This window comes from Diaphorina citri, unplaced genomic scaffold, assembly GCF_000475195.1.
Source record: "Diaphorina citri unplaced genomic scaffold, Diaci psyllid genome assembly version 1.1 scaffold714, whole genome shotgun sequence".
Classification (NCBI taxonomy): domain Eukaryota; kingdom Metazoa; phylum Arthropoda; class Insecta; order Hemiptera; family Psyllidae; genus Diaphorina; species Diaphorina citri.
The window spans coordinates 118,227-138,736 of record NW_007378147.1 but is presented as its reverse complement, the minus strand read 5'-3'; the positions used below and the strand labels follow the sequence as shown (position 1 = coordinate 138,736).

Genomic DNA, 20,510 nt, shown 5'->3' with positions numbered 1-20,510 from the left:
AAATATATTTGATAGAGATGAGGTTGTCCCTACTGAGCAGGTCCCCAACAAGTTCGCTGAGCACTTCCATTCTATTTATAATACAAATAGTTCTGGTTCTGCTTCTGTTAGATCAGCATGTACGTTAGATGACCAGTCTTTGGGTAGCGTGACCTTGGACTTGCCGAGGGTTGAGGAGTGTGATGTTATCTTAGCAGCAAAGGAATTAAAATCTTCCTTTGTTTGTGGGGTTGATGGTATTCCTTCTTTTCTAGTTAAGTGTTGTATTGTTTCCATATCACATGTTTTGTGTAAAATATTTAATTGTTCCCTGAGAACTGGTAAATTTCCTAGTAAGTGGAAAGTGTCGGTGGTAGTGCCCGTACCTAAAAAAGGGAATGTTTCTAGTGTTAAGAATTATAGACCCATTTCATTGCTCTGTGTTTTTTGTAAGTTATTTGAGAAGGTAATTTATAAGAATGTTTACTTCCATGTACAAAATCAGTTGAGTGTTCACCAGCATGGCTTTCTTAGAGGGAGGTCAACTGTAACTAACCTTGTGTCCTTTTTACAGTCTGTTGCTCCATGTGTACTAAATCGTCAGCAATTTGACGTAATTTATTTTGACCTTTCTAGAGCTTTTGATCTCGTTGATCATCAGCTTCTCTTAAATAAGCTCAGTTGTAACTTTGGCTTAAGTACTGGTTATGTTAAGTTTTTTCATAGCTACCTAACTGATAGGTTTTTTCAAGTTAAAGTTGGTAATATTTTTTCTGACCTTTTAAACGTCCCTTCTGGTGTACCCCAGGGGTCAAATCTTGGTCCTCTTTTGTTTATCATCTTCTTTGATGACATTAAAAATATCCTCCGAAATTGTTACTTTGATATTTTTGCTGACGATCTTAAAATCGGTCGTCATGTTGCCAGTGCTGATGAATCACCTGTGCTTTTGAGGTTCTCGTAAACATTTTAGACTTTTAGCAAAGGTAGAGTGTTAAGTATTATTATATTGTTAGAGCACTAGGTAAGAGTAAATTTGAATATCACAGTTCGTGAATCACGAGCCGCTCATCGAAAATTATTATTAAAATCACATTTACGTATTCGAGAAATTGTTAACAAATTAATTTTTACAAAAAATCACAATATCACGTTAACAAAGGTATGTAAAAATTGGAGAATTTATCAGAAAAATAGAATGAAAAATTTTGAACTTAGGGATACGCAACACAAAACAAAAAAGTATCAAGTCAATTTAATAAAATGTAAAAACACAAATACATACAGAGAGAGAAACACAAAACACCACTCTATAGCTAGCTTCAAACTAGGAAACATAACACTGAATTCTATAACTATGCAATTAATGGGACGCCTATTGCTAGGAAATTCATTCACTTGGATTTAGGAGTGTTGACTCAAAACTCAATTTTGACCATCAAATAGAGAGTCTATGTTCTAAGACTAAAAGAACGTCTAATGTTGTGGTATACATTACTAAAAACTTCAAAGTTCCTTTGAGCCACAGTGTTCTTTACAATGCGCTAGTGCGCTCTCGTTTAGAGTATTGTTCTGAGGTTTGGGGAGATCTTGGGCTTGTGTCTACTCAACGCATTGAATATGTTCAAAAATCTTTCCTTAGGCTATTAACATACAGGAAATATGGGCGTTCTCAACGTTATGAGGAATCTATTAGATAATTAGAACCTATAACCTTACATCTTTAAAGCCTAGGAGAATGTTCAAAGAGCTATGTTTTATTTATAAACTTCTTCCAGTTACAGCAGTGAGAAATGGATGGTGAAATTGGGACATCCACTAATTTTCTATAGTTTTCATTCTTCAGTTGCACTAGTTCCAGAAGTGAGAAATGGATAGTGAAATGGACACATCCACCAATTATCTAATTTTTCAGTCTTCAATTACAGCAGTGAGGATTGGATGCTGTAATTGATACCTCCACTCTTTTATTATTATTATTATTATTATTATTATTATTATGTGTAGGCATTACCTAAGTAATATTATTTTCCTTAAAATGACCAAGTAGGTAAATGAAATTCACAGGGATTGTTTTGGGTGGTTTCAAGAATTCAAGATGAACACATTTTACTTATCTTGTAGGTTTTTATTAATTTTGTTCTTACCTTTTCATAGTTGTCTTTTTCAAGAATTCAAGATGAACACATTTTACTTATCTTGTAGGTTTTTATTAATTTTGTTCTTACCTTTTCATAGTTGTCTTTTTTTTTCAGGCTGTCTACCTAAATGGAAAGAAATCAAATCCCTGACTTTTCCCGATTTTCCAGTCATTTTTTCGAAATTTTGAATTTCATTACTCCGGCCCCGGCCCTGGTTATCGGATCGAGCTCAAACTTGTACCAAAGTACCACGTTCTTTAAGGCCTTTAATATGGTGTATCAAAAGTAGGGGATTCTTATTTAAGACTAGCAGGTTACCCGTGCTTCGCCACGGTTTAGAATATGGCTTCGCACTTTGATAGAATATGGTCGCGCTGCGCGCTCCCTGTTGGCTTCGCACTTCGAGAGAATAAGGTCGCGCATTTGATAGAATATGGTCGCGCTGCGCGCTCCCTGTTGGCTTCGCACTTCGAGAGAATAAGGTCGCGCTCCCTATTGGCTTCTCACTTTTAGAGAATACGGTCGCGCTACGCGCTCCCCATTAGCTTCACACTTTGAAACAATACGGTCGCGCTACGCGCTCCTCATTGACTTCTCACTTTGAAAGAATACGGCCGCGCTACGCGCTCCCTATTGGCTTCGCACTTTGATAGAATATGGTCGCGCTGTGCGCTCCCTACTGGCTTTTCACTTTGAGAAAACACGGTTGCGATAGGCGCTCCCTAATGACTAAATAAAGAAAAAAAGGGGGGAATGGATTTGAAAAATATTCCCTGATATTCTACCATCCAAATACCGACCATGGTCAACGTATCTTAACTTCAGTAATATGTCTGTAAATAATTCAAAGTCGCATTAAAAAAAAAAAAAGTTCCCTAGGTGGTCACTCATCCAGCTACCAACCACGCTCAACGTTGCTTAACTTCAGTGATATGTGAGGAGTAGGTACAAATTTCATACAAAGTCGTAAAGCTCAAAATATTCTTCTTTAGATCAAAGCGAATACGAATGTTCAACGGAGAAAACTAAAAACTACTACCAACCACGCTCAACGTTGCTTAACTTCAGTGATATGTGAGGAGTAGGTACAAATTTCATACAAAGTCGTAAAGCTCAAAATATTCTTCTTTAGATCAAAGCGAATACGAATGTTCAACGGAGAAAACTAAAAACATAAAAAAACTAAAATTGAAGCTAAAACTCTGCGGGAGGAAAAAGACTCAACTGTCCTCGCGTCTCTACTCCCTGTGTATTTCTTATGGGGCATTTTGGCCGTCAGAAAAGGCCCATATCTCGGGAACGGTTGGGAATTTTAAAGGTCTGATTTTTTTGGGCAGATACGACAATTTTACTGGGGGTCTTCTTTTACACTTTTTCGATAACTATCATAGTTTTCTCTAAACAATTCGGACAGACATACATAAATACATGACCCGTCCACATTTCTCTTTTATATATATAGATTTTAAAATTTGCCCCCACCCCCCCCCCCCCCCCCACAATACCACAAACTTTCAACCTCTACTATAAATAACAACACATATTATGTCCCCATCCTAACATATGGATGTGAAACCTGGACCATAAGAAAGAAGGATAATACTAGAATGCAAGCGGCGGAGATGAAGTTCCTGAGAAGTATGGTGGGAAAAACTAGGAGAGATAGAATCAGAAATATAGATATTAGAAAGATGGTAGACATTGAGAGTTTAGAGGAAAAAATGCGTGAAAGAAGACTAAAATGGTATGGACATGTTATGAGGATGAATGACGAGAGGTTACCTAAGAAAGTTTATGATATGGAAATGGAAGGTACAAGACCCAAGGACAATTATCTCTTTTTCCTTTCCCCATGTGCTGCCAGCCAGGGCTTTTAGGACATTGTTCCGTTTCTGGACTTTGCCGCGCGTGACTTTTATATGCTCTGTGAATGTGAGTAGATTATCCAGAGTGAGTTTTTGTAATTTTTTTTTTCGGAAACGAAGCCGAAGTTAAGAAAATGACTCACAGAACCTTGTTGGAAATGATGAGATCTATCTACCCTGAGGGGTTGTCAGTGTATTGAGGAGTTGAGGTAAACGATAAGAAATACATATCAAAAAGTTATGGGAATTTATTATCATCAATCATCCATCGTTCACCGTTCACCACCACCACCCTCGAGAATCGCATTTCAGTTTTTGTATTCCAGATCCTGATATGTTCCTTTTTGATTCAGTCTTGCACCACCATTTTTGCTAGGCATTTGGGGATACCTATTGCGGGCTCTGGACCAATTATTTTAGTCGACGATCCTGCTCTGGCAAGTTCGTCGGCTTTTTCATTTCCTTCAAAGCCCGCATGTCCAGGAATCCAGGTGATTTTCACCTTGTTCCTTTCTGCTAGCTTTTTGAGATGTTTGCATTCCCAGTAGAGCTGTAAATTATCCGGATTCAAATCTGTATCAGGCTAATTATCCGGATATCCGAAATATACGTTTTCGAATATTTCTTTCATTTTACTTTTGGTACATTAGTTTAAATCTTCTTTTTAATTGGTTCAAAGGTTTTCGTAGCGGACGCGTTTGGTTTTTTGAGCTTAATTGCACTATACGTTTCTTATTGTAGGGTAAAGAAAGTAAAGAGGAAACATTTTGATTACTCACGGGAGTAGCAAATTGAATCTGTTGCCCCTTGGCTTGGGTCGAGTTACTGGTGGAAGGTGCTTGTCCACCCATGCAATAGAATGGATTAGCCACATGATGGGTACTAGGAAAAATGGCATTGTCCTGAAATAGAGAAAATCACAACAACAAATCTATTCCAGAACAGTCAGAGAAAAGAATATTTTTGATAAAATTAGATCAGTACTGTAAGAATGTGTCCAAAGCTCGTAAATTTTGACGTATTTTTTTAGCTAATTTAAAACACAAAAATCAGTAAAATTCAACATTTCAGATCCAAAATTTATCCTTTCAGGAACAGCCTGATCAAACTTCAAATCTACCGTGGCACAGACGAATTTTTTCAAAAGAAAAAAAAGTATGTATCTGAATTTAGGAAAATGACCCACAGAACCTTGTTGGAAATGTTGAGATCTACCTACCCTGAGCCGTTGTCAGTGTTTTTCTGGCGCACCCTGTATGGAGGTAGCACATAATTAATTTGAATTGTAATTTAATTTAATTATGAATGTATCTATGTATGCATACGTAACTCTATGTATGCATACGTAATTATGTTCCTATGGTACATAAACCTGGATATAGTCAAAATCACCATGCTGAACCTTGATATTAGAGAAACTGGATTTATTAGAAAACTGGATATAAGAGAAAAAAAGGGTGGTCCCCTGGATTCTCTTATATTCAGGTTCGACTGTAAGTTAATAATTAACATGTGTTCACAAAGTACCAGGCCATCCTTTTAACTTTGTTTATTGTTCACCCTGGGAAGCTGAAATTTTGCATGTAGTCAGTCCTTGATTATAATAAAGAATTTTGGGAGGTAGGTAATCGATTTTTTTCAGGGGTGGCCCCAGGGGGGGGCCAACTTTAAAATTTTAAATGAGAACCTCCTGTTCCTGATACATCATATCAAAGGCCTTAAAAAACGTAGTACTTTGGCACAAGTTTGAGATCGATCCAACAACTGCGGCCGGAGTTATGGCCTAATTTTCATTTTTCCGACAATAGGGAAAGCACCAAAAAAGGGAAATTTATAGCAATTGGTGATTTGTGCTTCAAATAGATCCCACTATTCATATTGAAATTTAGTCCCAAAAATGAAATTTTGAAACATCCATTTTTAGCCCCGGAAGCCAGCAGGGCCGAAAGTCTAAATTTATTTTTTGGGTCTGAATTTCAATAGGAACCATTTGTGGAACCTATTTGAAGCATAAATTACTGATCAATATCAATTTCCCATTTTTGGTGCTTCCCCTATAGGCGGAAGAACATGGAAAAATTTGAATAGGCCGAAACTCCGGCCCTGGTTGCCGGATTGAGATCAAACTTGTACCAAAGTACTAGGTTTTTTAAGGCCTTTGATATGATGTATCATAAAAGGGGGTTATCATTTAAGATTTTAAAGGTGCCCCCCTCCCCCCCTGGAGGGCCCTCCAAAATTTTTGAGTACCTACCTCCCAAAATTCTTTATCATAATCAAGGGCGTCTGGCTAGGGCACGTTAAACAGGGAGTAGACCAGCTTGTCAAGCCACAGACATAAACATGACACAGCGGCCCTTACAACTTGATGGTTCGCTGTTGCCCAGAACGTCTCAGGGACTAGCTGTACTGTCAAGAAGAGCAGTGAGTAAGAAAACACCAACTCCAGAGTGAGGCCAAGTATCTTGGGATGTTTTATGGTGGGGATGATGCTTCCTCCGATGTTGATGTTGAGCGTGGTGTTAACTTCCAAAGTCCAGGTGGTAAAAAGAGTGGCGGATGACTTTTCTGCAGATAGTTCTAATTTGTTTTCTGAGAACCATGTACTGAGTGTATCAAGGTATGGGTTTATCATATTGCAGATGTCGTCAATTTTGTTTCCAGAAGAGAGGATGGTGCAGTCATCCGCATAGCAAAGCCCTGGCTGGCAGCACATGGGGAAAGGAAAAAGAGATAATTGTCACCACTTACAAAGCCATTGGAAGATCCGTAATTAATTATGCTGCCCCCATTTGGTCACCTCACATAAGCAAGACCAACTGGAGTAAACTACTAACTCCTCAGAACAATGCTCTTCGAATCGCCACTGGATGCCATCTAATGAGCCACCAAGACCATCTTCACAGTGAATCTATGGTTGCTGCGCTTGGCGGTATTTTGACCGCTTTTGGACAGATTTCGACCGTTTTTTGGCGGTTTTCAGCTAAAGCGACAAAACGGTCAGAGATATTGTAAAAGTTACAACAGAACACCCAAATAAGCACCATTCAATAGGATAAGGAAAGTCGTGTGATGTTCACACCAGATTTTTTTACTCATTCACTCACTCACTCCTCAAAATTATGAGGCACTTCCCGATGTCGTAGAAACTTGAAATTTGGCAGGATGGTAGGTCTTGATGAGTAAGTAAAGGGAAAAATCTGAAAATCGGCAAAAGTTGCACTGGGCTCCGCCCAAAGACAGAAATAACCGCTTTTTGGCGGTTTTCACTAAACGGTTAAAGATACCGAGAAAGTTATAAGAGTGGACCCCCCCGAAACCATACCTAAAACCCCCCATATAATAGTTTTTATTAACATCAGAGCAACGGTTAGCGGTGTTTTACCGTATTTTTACAGATTAAAGCATTTTGACAGCTTTTTTACTGACTAAAGACTTAGTTAAGTACATACCTATCAAAAATGTGGTAGAAGATGTTGACACCACCACCCACCACCACCACCTGATCGGAGATCAGGTCTATTCGGATGTAAATTTTGTGCTCTAACTCGTGGTTTTAACAAAAATAGTTTATCGATTAAAATGAAAAAGTTATGACCTAAAAACTGATATAAGGTCTGCATTTTTTTTAAAAAAAGTGGTTTTTTGGACATTTCTCGGAAACGAAGCCGAAGTTAGGTAAATGACCCACCTTGTTGTTCACATCTGAAAACCTTGTTGAAAATGATGAGATCTACCTACCCTGAGCCGTTGTCAGTGTTTTTCTGGCGCAGTCTGTATAAGGTCATATTCAGATTCAACACATTTTCTTTGTAAATATGTAGCTAGGTACTCGTATTTCATTTTAGGCCATATACAAAGTGTTGCTAAAATTAAAATAATAATAAAACATAGTTCACATAAATAAAGTGATGGTGACATTACGCATAGCGCTGGTCATAAAGTGAACAAAAAAGGTAGGTATACTACTCATTTTTTTTTTTTAAATGCATACAGGATTTCTCAGAATTTATGCTCAATCCGTTTTTCTCGGAGCCTGTTTGAATTGCGAAAAATAAAAAAAGACGTAATTCTTTGATTTTCAAGGCGGATATTTTGGCAATATGTATCCCCGAATCGGGTGCCAACTTTAGTTTTTTTTTTTTAATGAGGACCCCCATTTTTTATTGCATAATATTCGTTTTCTACGTTAAACTTAAAGTATAATCGACTACTCACTCGAATTTTTGCGGTTCGCGATTTTCCCGGAATTCGGAAATCGCGAATCACTAAAATGCCTCAAAAGTACAAGTGCGACCCATCAAATCAGAGTGTTTTTTGTGGCTTCATTAATATTTTAATTTAGTCCAATATTTCGCTTCCGCGAATCCTACATATTTTTCAAAGGTAGGTGTGTGATATATCAAATCATGCTATTTTTTACTTCAAAATCTTATGGTGATATTACTTTTCCAATTCACTTAATTTTTGACGGTTCGCGGATTTCGCGAATACCGCGAACCAGGCAAAACTTTTTTCGCGAATCGCAATATTGCCAAAATATCCTTCTTAAAAATCATAGAATTACGCTTTTTTTTCGCAATTTCAAACAGGCTCCGAGAAAAACAGGGTTCCAACAAGGTTCTGTGGGTCATTTTCCTAACTTCGGCTTCGTTTCCGAAAAAAGTAAAATAATAATAATAATAAAAACAAAAAAACACTTTTTTAAAAATCACAGACCTTGTGTCAGTTTTTAGGTCATAACTTTTTCATTTTAATCGATGAACTGCTTTAAAATCACGAGGCAGAGCACAAAATTTTGATCTGAATCGACCTGATCTCCGATTTCAAAGTTCAGGTTTAATGTGTTTTTCAAGACCGAAAAAGATTTACCTTGTTATGTTCGATTTTTACGTTACGAAACACGCGATTTTTGTTCGAAGAAATTTTGGAGCACAGGTCTCCATCTTTCAGGAAAACTTGCGCTTTACCCAAGGAGCAGAATGAGACCTTTTTTTTTGCTTTTTTAACTCGCGACCTTCCAGAAAAAATAACCACTTGACTACCTGAAAAACTGACCGTGTGTGGGTGCCTTTGCAATGTTGTTGTTTTGTTCTTTGGAGACGAGAGGGCTGTGAAAATAAAATTCAATTTTCCGCTGGATAAAGATTTATTTCAACCAGTCAGAGGAAAACTTTTTTCAAAGAAAATCTAAACAGCATCGCCAGAGAAAAGAATATCAATCTATGGCTGGCTTCACATTCACACCAATAATTAACGTTCAACGAAGTTATTCGCAGCATTTTATATCCCCGGAGACACCCACACATGGTCAGTAGTTTTCTAGCATCATGTGTGTTTTTCAGGTAGTTAAGTGGTTATTTCTGCGGGAAGGACGTGAGTTAAAAAGGCAAATGAAGTCTCATCTTGATCCTTGGATAAAGCGCAAGTTTTCCTGAAAGATGGAGACCTCTGCTCCAAAATTTCTTCGGACAAAAACCGCGTGTTTCGTAACGTGTAACGTAAAAATCGGACATGATGTAAAAATTTTTTGAGCTTTAAAAAAAAAAAACATATCGAAACTGAACTTTGGAAATCAGGTCGCAGGTGTATTAGGATCAAAATTTTGTGCTCTGGCTCGTGGTTTTAACAAAAACAGTTTATCGATTAAACTGAAGTTATGATTATGACCTAAAAACTGACACAAGGTCTGTGATTTTTTAACAAGCTGGACCCTTGCCCTCCGGGAATTTTTTAGCCCGTAGTTTATTCAATCGTGGTTAAAGAAAATCAGCACCTATGTACAGGCTCAAAGTGACCTCACAAAGTTAGCTTACCTCAAAGTTTCTACATAAAGCTTCAATGGCCACCGTGGCCAGCACCTGGTAGGTACACTGTTCCTCTCGCAGCTTCAGTTGTATCTTATGCAGACGCTCATACACACAGATTCCAATACAAGTGAGTACCTCCTCCTGGGCAATCTCTAGGGTCTTAGCATGACGCTCCCTACGACTGAAAATAAATAATTAATTAATTATTACTACATATCAAACGAAATGATCACAAGTAGTGATTTATTTAGACTGTCAGCGTAGGAATAGACCTTTTGTTATATTTACACTTTACACTCTGTAAATACAGTATAATAATGAATAAGTAGGATAAAAGTAATGGAAATGTCAAGGAAGATCCAGAAGAGGAGACTACAGTGTTATAGTCATGTTGAAAGAAGAGATGAGAGCTACACACGGAAAAGAGTTGAGAGCACGGTAGTGAGGGGGAGAAAAGGGCGAGGGAAGCCGAAGAAAAGGTGGAAAGATTGTGTGAATCAAAACTTGAGAGGGGAAAAAATTAACAGGGCATTTCTCGAAGATCGGCAACAAGAGACTTATGATCTACATTTTATAAAGAACCTCTCTGCAAAGTTTGAGTGACTTGGGCCGAAAACTGAAGTCCTGAGAAAAGCGAACGTTTTCGTGCTTTTGCAAATTTTCGCCCTAAATAACGGCCGAGCCGTACATTTCTCGAGGTTCGGCCCGAGGAGATTTTTGATCTACATTTTATAAAGAACCTCTCTGCAAAGTTTAAGCGACTTGGGCAGAAAACTAAAGTCCCGAGAAAAGCGAACGTTTTCGTGCTTTTGCAAAATTTTCGCCCTACATAACGGCCGATCCGTACATAACGTACATTTCTCGAGGTTCGGCCCAAGGAGACTTTTGATCTACATTTTATAAAGAACCTCTCTCTGCAAAGTTTAAGTGACTTGGTCCGAAAACTGGTCCTGAGAAAAGCGGACGTTTTCGAGCTTTTGGAAAATTTTCACCCTAAATAGCGGCTGAACCGTACATTTCTCGAGGATGGGTGCCAAGAGACTTTTGATCTACATTTTATAAAGAACCTCTCTGCAAAGTTTGAGTGACTTGGTCCGAAAACTGAAGTCCTGAGAAAAGCGGACGTTTTCGAGCTTTTGGAAAATTTTCGCCCTAAATAGCGGCCGAACCGTACATTTCTCGAGGATGGGCCCCAAGAGACTTTTGATCTACATTTTACAAAAGAACCTCTCTGCAAATTTTGAGCGACTTGGGCCGAAATATTTAGTTTTAGCTTTTTTAGAATTTGTGCCCTGAATAGCGCAATTTCGAAGGCGAATAACGGCCGAACCGTACATTTCTCGAGGATGGTCCCCAAGAGACTTTTGATCTACATTTTATAAAAGAACCTCTCTGCAAAGGTTGGGAGACCTAGGAAGCAAAGTAAAGTCCTGAGAAAAGCGAACATAAAAAAGAAGGATCATTATGGTCATAATTTTTAAAATGATTCAATAACTAATACCTACATAAGACCTTGTTTAGACTACGTGGTGGTAAAGGGACTTTTCAGTCTTATTCTGGCAGTATAAACAAGGTATATTCTTTTCTCAGAAAATTTGTCACAATATGTATATTTATAAAGGTAGAGCAGTGATACATACCCTCTCTCCGGAGATGAGCAATCAGACATATGTATAATAATAGGCTAAATTTTGCCTCCGGCGGGAATCGAACCCGCAATCATAAGTTTACTTACTTTCCTATGAGCTCTGGTTCAGCTCTCGCGATGAGGGAGGCGATGAATTCCGTGCGTAACTCCAGATGAATGTGTTTGTCCGCCAGACAGCGCCGTATGCCCGCGTACAGAGAAGACACGAAACCTTTCTCCTTGCTAGGGTCCTTCTCCTCTACGAGCAGTGTGTAGGCTCGCATGACCTTGGTACGACACTCTCCACAGAACCTGAGACATGGGATGAGATGAGTAGTTAGTTTGAGCTTTGAGGACCTAATTAGATTTGAAATTCATCATAACAAGTAGTACCAATGAATGAATCATAATAATGAATATACATCCAATCTTGAAAGTTCAGGGTTCCGCAAAGATGTTCACCTTTTGAAAAGGGTTCCGCGGGCCAAACTAATTAAGAAACACTGGTCTAGAATACTCTAGATAATTTTATTTAGAAAATATTTGAAGAACAATTAAACCTTTTTCATTGGAAAACTCTAATTTATGGATGAAAAACCCATTAACCTCTATAATTAAGATTAAAAAGGATTCCCTGTGTTCTCAATAATTCAAGTTTGACTGTTCTGTTCTTGTGTTTTATGATTAATATGGATTTCTGATTTTTTAAAAAAAAAATCATTACATTATGATCCTTATGAGGCAGGACTGAATTCAGGGGGTTTTGGGGCAGGTCCGCTTTTTGGACCTACTTAAACTTTTATGTGGGAAATTGTAACAATGAAAGCCTTATCGTCCCGAAATCGAAGACAGAAGGAAGACATTATAGGAGAAAAGCAGCCGATCCGAGAAGGAACCTTATCTGTTTCGGAATATGTTCGCCCCGAGCGGAAATCGAACCCGCGACCTAGCGCTTACAAGGCAATTTCTCCTTAAGATCCATGTATCTCCCTTTGATCTAAGCTTCTTTTGCCTTTTTTGTGCCCTCCTCTCCTTTCTTCAGTTTTTTGTCCCCCTCCATTTTATAGTTACGCTTCTGACTATTGTTGGTAGGATCCAAAGAAGATGTTCCTCAAGATTATTCTGGTTTTGGTTGACGAACCATGACTAGGATGTGTAGAGATAGTGCTGCACTTGTTCTCTGTTCCTTCATACTATAGTCAGTCTGTTTGCTAACGAGAAGCGAGTTTATCAGTTTTTTAATTACTCCTTCTCTATCAATACCGATTTGGTTTAGTGGGATACCGATTGCTCTAGTACTATCGCGTAAGATTTTACGATCGTTTGAAATCTAGAGCTACTTTTGGAGTGATTTATATCTTTTGTTTATTTGTATCTAATTTGTTGGTTTTTCGTTTGCCATTTGATTGTGTCAAGGAATTTTAATTTTTTGAATTGTGTGATTTTTTTCTACAGTATTTTTCGTATGTAACTACTGGTAAGTCATGTTTTCTTTTGAACTTTGTTTTTGAATGTTCACCCTAGTTCACAAAGGGTACAAGTGACTTTTTTTTTTCTTTTTTTTTTTTAATTTTTTTTTACATAAACCGTTTTTATTTATTTATGATCATAGAGAAGATTGATTTACCATTCAAAAATTCAATTTGTGGGCATATTTTTTTTCCTCTTCTCTAATTGCGTTATGTATGTGTTAAAAAGGGTTAATGAAAGGCTATAAAACACGGAGCACAAACGACACTTCGTAAAAATGATACCTAGGTATCATCCTCCATACCATTTTTACGAAGTATCGTTTGTGCTTCGTGTTTATAAACCTTTCATTAACCCATTTTAACACATAACTCGATTTCGCAAAATCCCTTTGTGAACTAGGGTGTACAAATGATGTTAAGTATACCTTTTAATAGGTAGGGTTGTAATTGTATCCGTTCAGGATAAAATCCGCTCCGGGCGGGAATCGAACCCGCGGCCTAGCGCTTACAAGGCAGACGCGCTACCAACTAAGCTAACTGGGCTGTCAAACTTATCTATTTAATGTGGATCTGTTCAGATCAATTAAACAAATTGCATTTTCTTTCCTTGTGTTGCAGAGTCAGTATAAATTCGTATGCAGCTGTGTGCATCACGCCTACACAGAAGAGTTGGTCAAACCCTTGCCAGAATTGAATCGATAGAACTGGATGAAATGTTAACTTGCCTTTCCTGTGGAGTAAAGTGTTATTTGCCTTTCCTGTGAAATGGTACTTGCCTTTCCTGTGAAATGGTACTTGCCTTTCCTGTAAAGTGTTACTTCCGTGTCCGTGAAACGGGCAAGCTGAAGTAAGGACTGCAAGTTATAACTGGAATTCCAGTTATAGGGATGATGCGATGTACTGAAAATAGACGTGGAATATACTGCCAGAATGAGACTGAAAAGTTCCTTTGGTCCCGCAGTCTAAGCAAGGGTCTTCTGTATTTGGTACAGATATATTTTTGTCGATATATTTTAAAATCAATAACTTTTGAAGTTTTGAGGGATGTTGTGATATATCGATTTTCGATGTATTTTAAAAGAATGGACAATTCATAGGGAACCGATATCGCAAACCGATGCCCTTGCCTTAGTATGTCTCTCAGTATCAGTCTGGTGCTGACGTAACGAGGATGACAAACGCCGACCCTGTGTGCTTCGTGTTTATAAACCTTTCATTAACCCATTTTAACACATAACTCGATTTCGCAAAATCCCTTTGTGAACTAGGGTGTACAAAGGGATTCGGCTCTCTTAAACTATTACAAATGTACAAAAGTACATGATCATCTAACATAAAGAAGGAAAATCTACATTGATTCTCTTTTTTTTTTCTCTCTCTCTTTTACAACCTGAAACAGCCTTAGTTCGTTCCCCCTCCAAAATTTTGCCCCCTTGGAATTTAAGACAAACTCAGCCCTGGTTATTTCACTAAAACTTGAATATTTTAAGCCCTCCTCCCTCCCAAATAAAAACGAAAGTCTGACGCCATTTGTTTTCTTTCTCTTTGTTTCCAGGGAGGAGATACAAAGAGAGAGAAGGCAGACGACTCAACACGAACGGACAAACGGACGGACCACGTCCCTAAAAACGTCTCTACTTCATTATCCCCCATTTGTTTTCTTTCTCTTTGTTTCCAGGGAGGAGATACAAAGAGAGAGAAGGCAGACGACTCAACACGAACGGACAAACGGACGGACCTCGTCTCTACGTCCCTAAAAACGTCTCTACTTCATTATCCCCACACAAATCTTTGCCGTAGCATGCCCATCCTGTAGTGTGCCCCTCATTAGATGGGCGAGAAGAAGCAATACTTGCCACTTTCAGAAGGATTATCCCCCAAAACATCTCTAATCTCTACTGAGTAGATATCAATTCCACTGCCCTGACTTTCGCCTAGGGATTAAAACCATCTCGTGGTTCTGAAAATTGAGAAACCAAATCGTCTTCAAATCGTTCACTAACCTTCTACTGCTCGAAGGGCAAGTTAAGCGTTTACTGCTCGCAAACTCCATTTCAAAAACTTCGCGTTAACCCTTCCAGCCGTAAAATGAGACTCACCCTTCTTGCGCGTCGCGCCATTCAAATCCCGTTCGAGCTCCCGACTCACCGGCGACAGGTTCAGTCCCTATACAAGCGCGCCGTGCGCAACCTCGAAGCCTACCACTCGGACATTGTCGATCTGCGCATTGAAGCTGTCCTGCTGCGCGCGCGCTTCGATAAACACAAGGATGAGAAGGATTTGGTGAAGATTCGCGCTCTTCTCGCGGAAGGAGAGAAGGAACTTTTCGAGACCACCCATCCTTCGCCGATTAAGTTCCCGACCTCGCCCGGCCTATAGTTAAGGCGTTCTTCCTCGGCCTTATGCAGCAGGTAAGTGATGTGATGTGTTAGAAAGTCCCTGTTTAACTTTAAAAGAATTGAGAGGGGTCTTACCTATTTGAAGCTTAGAATTAATGTGTACAATGTACACTTGTACACTGTACAGGCATACCGCCGCTTTACAAACAAAGCAAACCTCCCGTTTATTTTTTAATCGCCGTTCTAATGAAAAAGCTCAAAGAGTTGTGACGTCAGATTTCACGTCGAACTGCGCAGAAACGCTTGCGCACAAACAAACGAAACGGGAGTGATGAATTATGACGTCATCGTCTACGGGAGCGTATGTCGTGACGTCAAACTTTACAATTTACCGGTATTTTTTAAATCGATTTATCTCGGTATCTAGAAGTCGTAGAAGAAAAAAAACCGTTGGTCCTCATTTTTCCTGCTATATGACTTTGAAACATCACCCAAGTAAGCGGAACTGATCTATTAAAACTTTTAATTCGAGGTCTAAAATATCTTGTGTTTTCATTTCAGTTTGTAATGGCAGGAGCCTTACTTAGAGGTAAAAACTTGTCCTACTTAAATCTAAATAAAGCATTTTATCTCACCAAGTCCCAATAAATCAGCAGATAGGTCAGTTGTGTTACTGTTAGGTTTGCTATTTGCAGAGCTTGATGAACTGACTACCGTTTTGTTTCTCGAAGTCTTGGGGCTTGAAGATATAGGTTTAGGAAGGGGGGCAGGTACAGGGATTGAACATTGAGGAGGGTGTCCTGGTACGGGGTTCGTATTCGATTTAGAAGAATCCTTTTTCTTACGTCTTGCTTTTTCAGCCTCATCATCAAATTCCTTGTCCCAGTTTACCTGAAAAATCGTCAATACATATATTAAATAAGGCGCACATTGAGCTGTGCCACTCAGTCGCGTAGCTCAGGAAAATAAACACTGTTTGACACAGTTTACAGCGGTGTTTACTACTTGCGTACTGCAGTACTAGTTGCGTACTAAATTTTCAGGTAGACAGTACTACTTGCGTACTGGATAAAAACAAGTAGACATCGAAAAATACTTATCAAAATTTGGTCCCACAGTGTTCGTTCTCGGAACGGCTGGCTTTCTCCTATCCTGTCTTTCTTCTCTCTTCGATTTCGGGACGATAAGACCATAGCAGTTACAGTTACCTCTGTCAAACCTCTTAAAAAAAAGAAAAAAAAAATTATTTCGATGATCGGGATACATCCCGTATCCGCTTATATAGGTAAGGTTTTCACTTTGAAGAGTAGAAAATTTGATGAACAGAGACAGAGGAATGACATAGACAATTTTTTTTTTATTGAGCTGCATGGAAAACGAATACTTTGCTTCTACAAATTTTCTTTGAGGGAGAGGGAGAGGAGAGAGAGAGAGAGAGAGAGAGGAGAGCGAGAGAGAGAGAGAGAGGAGAGAGAGAGAGAGAGAGGAGAGCGAGAGGGAGAGAGAGAGAGAGGAGCGAGAAAGAGAGAGGAGAGAGAGAGAAAGAGAGATTTATTATAGTCTAAATTAGTCATTTCCTGGGAATGTTCAGGAGGACTAGGAGGAGTGAGTATGAAAACTGAATTTAAGCGGGTCGTAAATGCTACCAACGCGCAGCGTCTCAATTTACTGTCATTGTTTCTCAACAATTCAGAACTGTTTTTGCAACAATCTAGCTACTTTTCTTACTCTCCAGACTTACGTGTGGAATATTTTTTCCTGTCTTTTAATGTGTACTGGTCATACCGTACAGAAGAGGACGTCTTGGGTTATGTGTACTATCTTGAATGTTGCTCAACATTCGAAACATTTGTTTCACAATTGTTGCGAAGCAAATGTTACCGGTGTGTACTTTATGAAGCGAAACTTAAACTATTCTAGGATGTTGCTCACGAAACATTTGTTTCACAATTGTTGCGAAGCAAATGTTACCGGTGTGTACTTTATGAAGCGAAACTTAAATGTGTACTGGTCATACCGTACAGAAGAGGACGTCTTGGGTTATGTGTACTATCTTGAATGTTGCTCAACATTCGAAACATTTGTTTGTTGCGAAGCAAAAATGTTACCGGTGTGTACTTTATGAAGCGAAACCTTAACTATTCTAATTCTAGTAGATTACTTTGCCTTCTTCATCTATTCCTCTTCTCCTTTTTCTTCTGGTTTCTATGGTCCTTCTTCTTTATCATCCTCTCCTTCTCCCTTCCTTTTCTTCTCCTCTTCCTTTTCTTCTCCTCTTCTCCTGAAGGAAAAGATCTCTGAAAAAGAAAGAAAAGATACTCGTTAGTAACTTTTCATCTTGTTTTTGGCTCTTGGGGCCGGATTTGATTAAATTTTTGGTCCTCCGGGTTATTATTATTATTATTGATTTGATTTTACTTTCATGTAATGATTTAAAATCAAGACTAGAGCCCGTTCTCCCTTTATTCCTTTTAATTTAATGTTTCCTAATAACTACCAATATAATTGTTAAGTCACCCATCCATTTATTGGCCTTGCTCGGCGTAGCTTAACATGAGTGACGCTAAAACCGGTCTTAAATTATCGACTGAAGTGTTATCTAAAACTTTCTCGCTTTGAGTTCATAGGTCGTCGCAACGAATTTCAAGATCAGAGCTCATTTGTGTGAGAAAATGTGAAAAAAATCCCCCAAAAACCAGTTTTTTTGGTTCCCTGGAAAAAATTTGCACCACCACTTTCGTGTTCCTGGTAAAAAGACTTTTAATTTGATATATAGGTCGACCAGGTTTGGATAAGTCCTTCTATGGGGTCAGACAAACAGACAGACACCGAAGAGAATTCAATAGTCCGTCCCTGTACCTTTTATTATTACTATTGTAATTTAATAAAGGAAGGACGGCCTAAAAAGTGGTTTTTTGTAATTTTTTTTTTCGGAAACGAAGCCGAAGTTAAGAAAATGACTCACAGAACCTTGTTGGAAATGATGAGATCTATCTACCCTGAGGGGTTGTCAGTGTATTGAGGAGTTGAGGTAAACGATAAGAAATACATATCAAAAAGTTATGGGAATTTATTATCATCAATCATCCATCGTTCACCGTTCACCACCACCACCCTCGAGAATCGCATTTCAGTTTTTGTATTCCAGATCCTGATATGTTCCTTTTTGATTCAGTCTTGCACCACCATTTTTGCTAGGCATTTGGGGATACCTATTGCGGGCTCTGGACCAATTATTTTAGTCGACGATCCTGCTCTGGCAAGTTCGTCGGCTTTTTCATTTCCTTCAAAGCCCGCATGTCCAGGAATCCAGGTGATTTTCACCTTGTTCCTTTCTGCTAGCTTTTTGAGATGTTTGCATTCCCAGTAGAGCTGTAAATTATCCGGATTCAAATCTGTATCAGGCTAATTATCCGGATATCCGAAATATACGTTTTCGAATATTTCTTTCATTTTACTTTTGGTACATTAGTTTAAATCTTCTTTTTAATTGGTTCAAAGGTTTTCGTAGCGGACGCGTTTGGTTTTTTGAGCTTAATTGCACTATACGTTTCTTATTGTAGGGTAAAGAAAGTAAAGAGGAAACATTTTGATTACTCACGGGAGTAGCAAATTGAATCTGTTGCCCCTTGGCTTGGGTCGAGTTACTGGTGGAAGGTGCTTGTCCACCCATGCAATAGAATGGATTAGCCACATGATGGGTACTAGGAAAAATGGCATTGTCCTGAAATAGAGAAAATCACAACAACAAATCTATTCCAGAACAGTCAGAGAAAAAAATATTTTTGATAAAAAAAAAAAAAACACCAACAAATTTTTCACTGAAAATTTCACAGTTTTTGCGCCATTACACGAGCATGGCAAGTGGTACAAATTTCATTTATATGTCAAATTGAAGGAAATTTTATTCTAAATATTTACTATTCATTAGTATTAGTCGTAAAGCTAGTGGTTCTTGAGATAATCGTAGTTTTGTAATGGAAAAAATGGGCTATTCCCCAAAGTACGATAGCTAAGGTTTTATCGACTAAAATATCGGCTTTTAGTTTCATATGGCTTTTATTGACCTTTACACCTTCATTTAACTCACGGGGCCCCTTGTAAAGGCCCTGGGCTAGCTTGGGGACTTTTGACTTTGGGACTTTTGACCCCTTATTCAGGACACCATCCCCAACCCTTGGGCACAAAAAATTGTTCGCCAAACCTTAATTTTCGGCCTTCGTTTCCTGGACTATTAGATTATACAGGTTATTCTCTTTAGAAATCTAGTTGGTTTATTCTTGTCGTTCGTATAACGACTGTTTTGCATGATGAACTTACACTTGGGAATGTTATAGCCTGAGCAGGCAAGGAAGGTCGGTTCACAAATGGGGAAATAAAAGCGGGTTGAGTTGGAAATGGTGGCAGGTGTTGTGGGTTACCTGAAATTGGAGGTGAATATATTATTTAATATTTCAAACAATTAATTTAATCTGAGAGCACGGCAGTGCGCCTGGCCAAGTTCCAGTAAGTACGCCTGTGTATCTTTACACGAACCGATTCGGCAGGTTTTTCTGACCTTCATAGATCGGCTTCCTCTAAAGATAAACTTTTGAAATTCAGGGCACATATTTAGGTAAGGTATGTAAATATACCTTGAAAATTTGAGCTCTTAATAACAAGCAGTTCCGGAGATATAGAGGCGCAAAAATCGCAATTTTTTTACTCACTCACTCACTCACTCACTCACTCACTCATCAAAATGTTGAGGCACTTCCCGATATAGTAGAAACTTGAAATTTGGCAGGATGGTAGGTCTTGATGAGTAAGTAAAGGGAAAAATCTGAAAATCGGCAAAAGTTGCACTGGGCGCCGCCCACAGGCGGAAATAACCGCTTTTTGGCGGTTTTCACCGAACGGTTAGAGATATCGAAAAAGTTATGAGAGTAGACCCCCCCAAAACCATACCTAAAACACCCGAAATATCAGTTTTTATTAACATCAGGACAACGGTTAGCGGTGTTTTACAGTATTTTTCGACATTTCGACCGCTATTTTGCTGATGATTAAAGACTTAGTTCAGTACATTATGTACCTATCAAAAATGATATGGTAGTAGATGTTGACATCTACTGACAAAAATGATAAACAACAACAACAACAACAACAACGCCAACAACAACAACAACACCCTAGTCAGTGACGAAAAAAGATTCGTACAGTAAAATGTACTAATCATGCTCCATCCATTCACATCGGATGATCTAGGAACGGAGATACAATGGCCACTTCACAGTC

At 38.6% G+C, this 20,510-nt stretch overlaps 3 protein-coding genes and 1 pseudogene across 3 annotated transcripts in view; 1 reads left to right on the top strand and 3 right to left on the bottom strand.

Moving 5' to 3' along the window:
* Positions 1-9,342: 9,342 nt before the first annotated feature.
* LOC113468361 (gametogenetin-binding protein 2-like) lies at positions 9,343-14,947 on the bottom strand. The gene is made up of 5 exons (XM_026825192.1): positions 14,898-14,947; positions 13,648-13,794; positions 11,531-11,734; positions 9,802-9,976; positions 9,343-9,348 (listed from the first exon to the last, which is right to left on the bottom strand). Exons 1-5 carry the CDS (start codon positions 14,945-14,947, stop codon positions 9,343-9,345), a joined length of 582 nt encoding a protein of 193 aa, XP_026680993.1.
* Positions 14,775-15,273, top strand: LOC103511433 (annotated as a pseudogene).
* A 393-nt stretch (positions 15,274-15,666) lies between these two features.
* Positions 15,667-20,510, bottom strand: part of LOC103511432 (stromal membrane-associated protein 1) — a 16,502-nt gene continuing 11,658 nt past the window's right edge. The window contains exon 4 of the mRNA XM_026825196.1: positions 15,667-16,124. Coding sequence (XP_026680997.1) covers positions 15,846-16,124 — 279 coding nt within the window. The 3' untranslated portion in view covers positions 15,667-15,845. The remainder of the gene's footprint in view (positions 16,125-20,510) is intronic.
* The window catches only part of LOC113468365, a 4,020-nt gene continuing 1,660 nt past the window's right edge, over positions 18,151-20,510 (bottom strand). Inside the window, exons 2-3 of the mRNA XM_026825198.1 lie at positions 19,554-19,654; positions 18,151-18,957 (exon numbers count right to left, since the gene is read on the bottom strand). Coding sequence (XP_026680999.1) covers positions 18,688-18,957; positions 19,554-19,654 — 371 coding nt within the window. The 3' untranslated portion in view covers positions 18,151-18,687. The remainder of the gene's footprint in view (positions 18,958-19,553; positions 19,655-20,510) is intronic.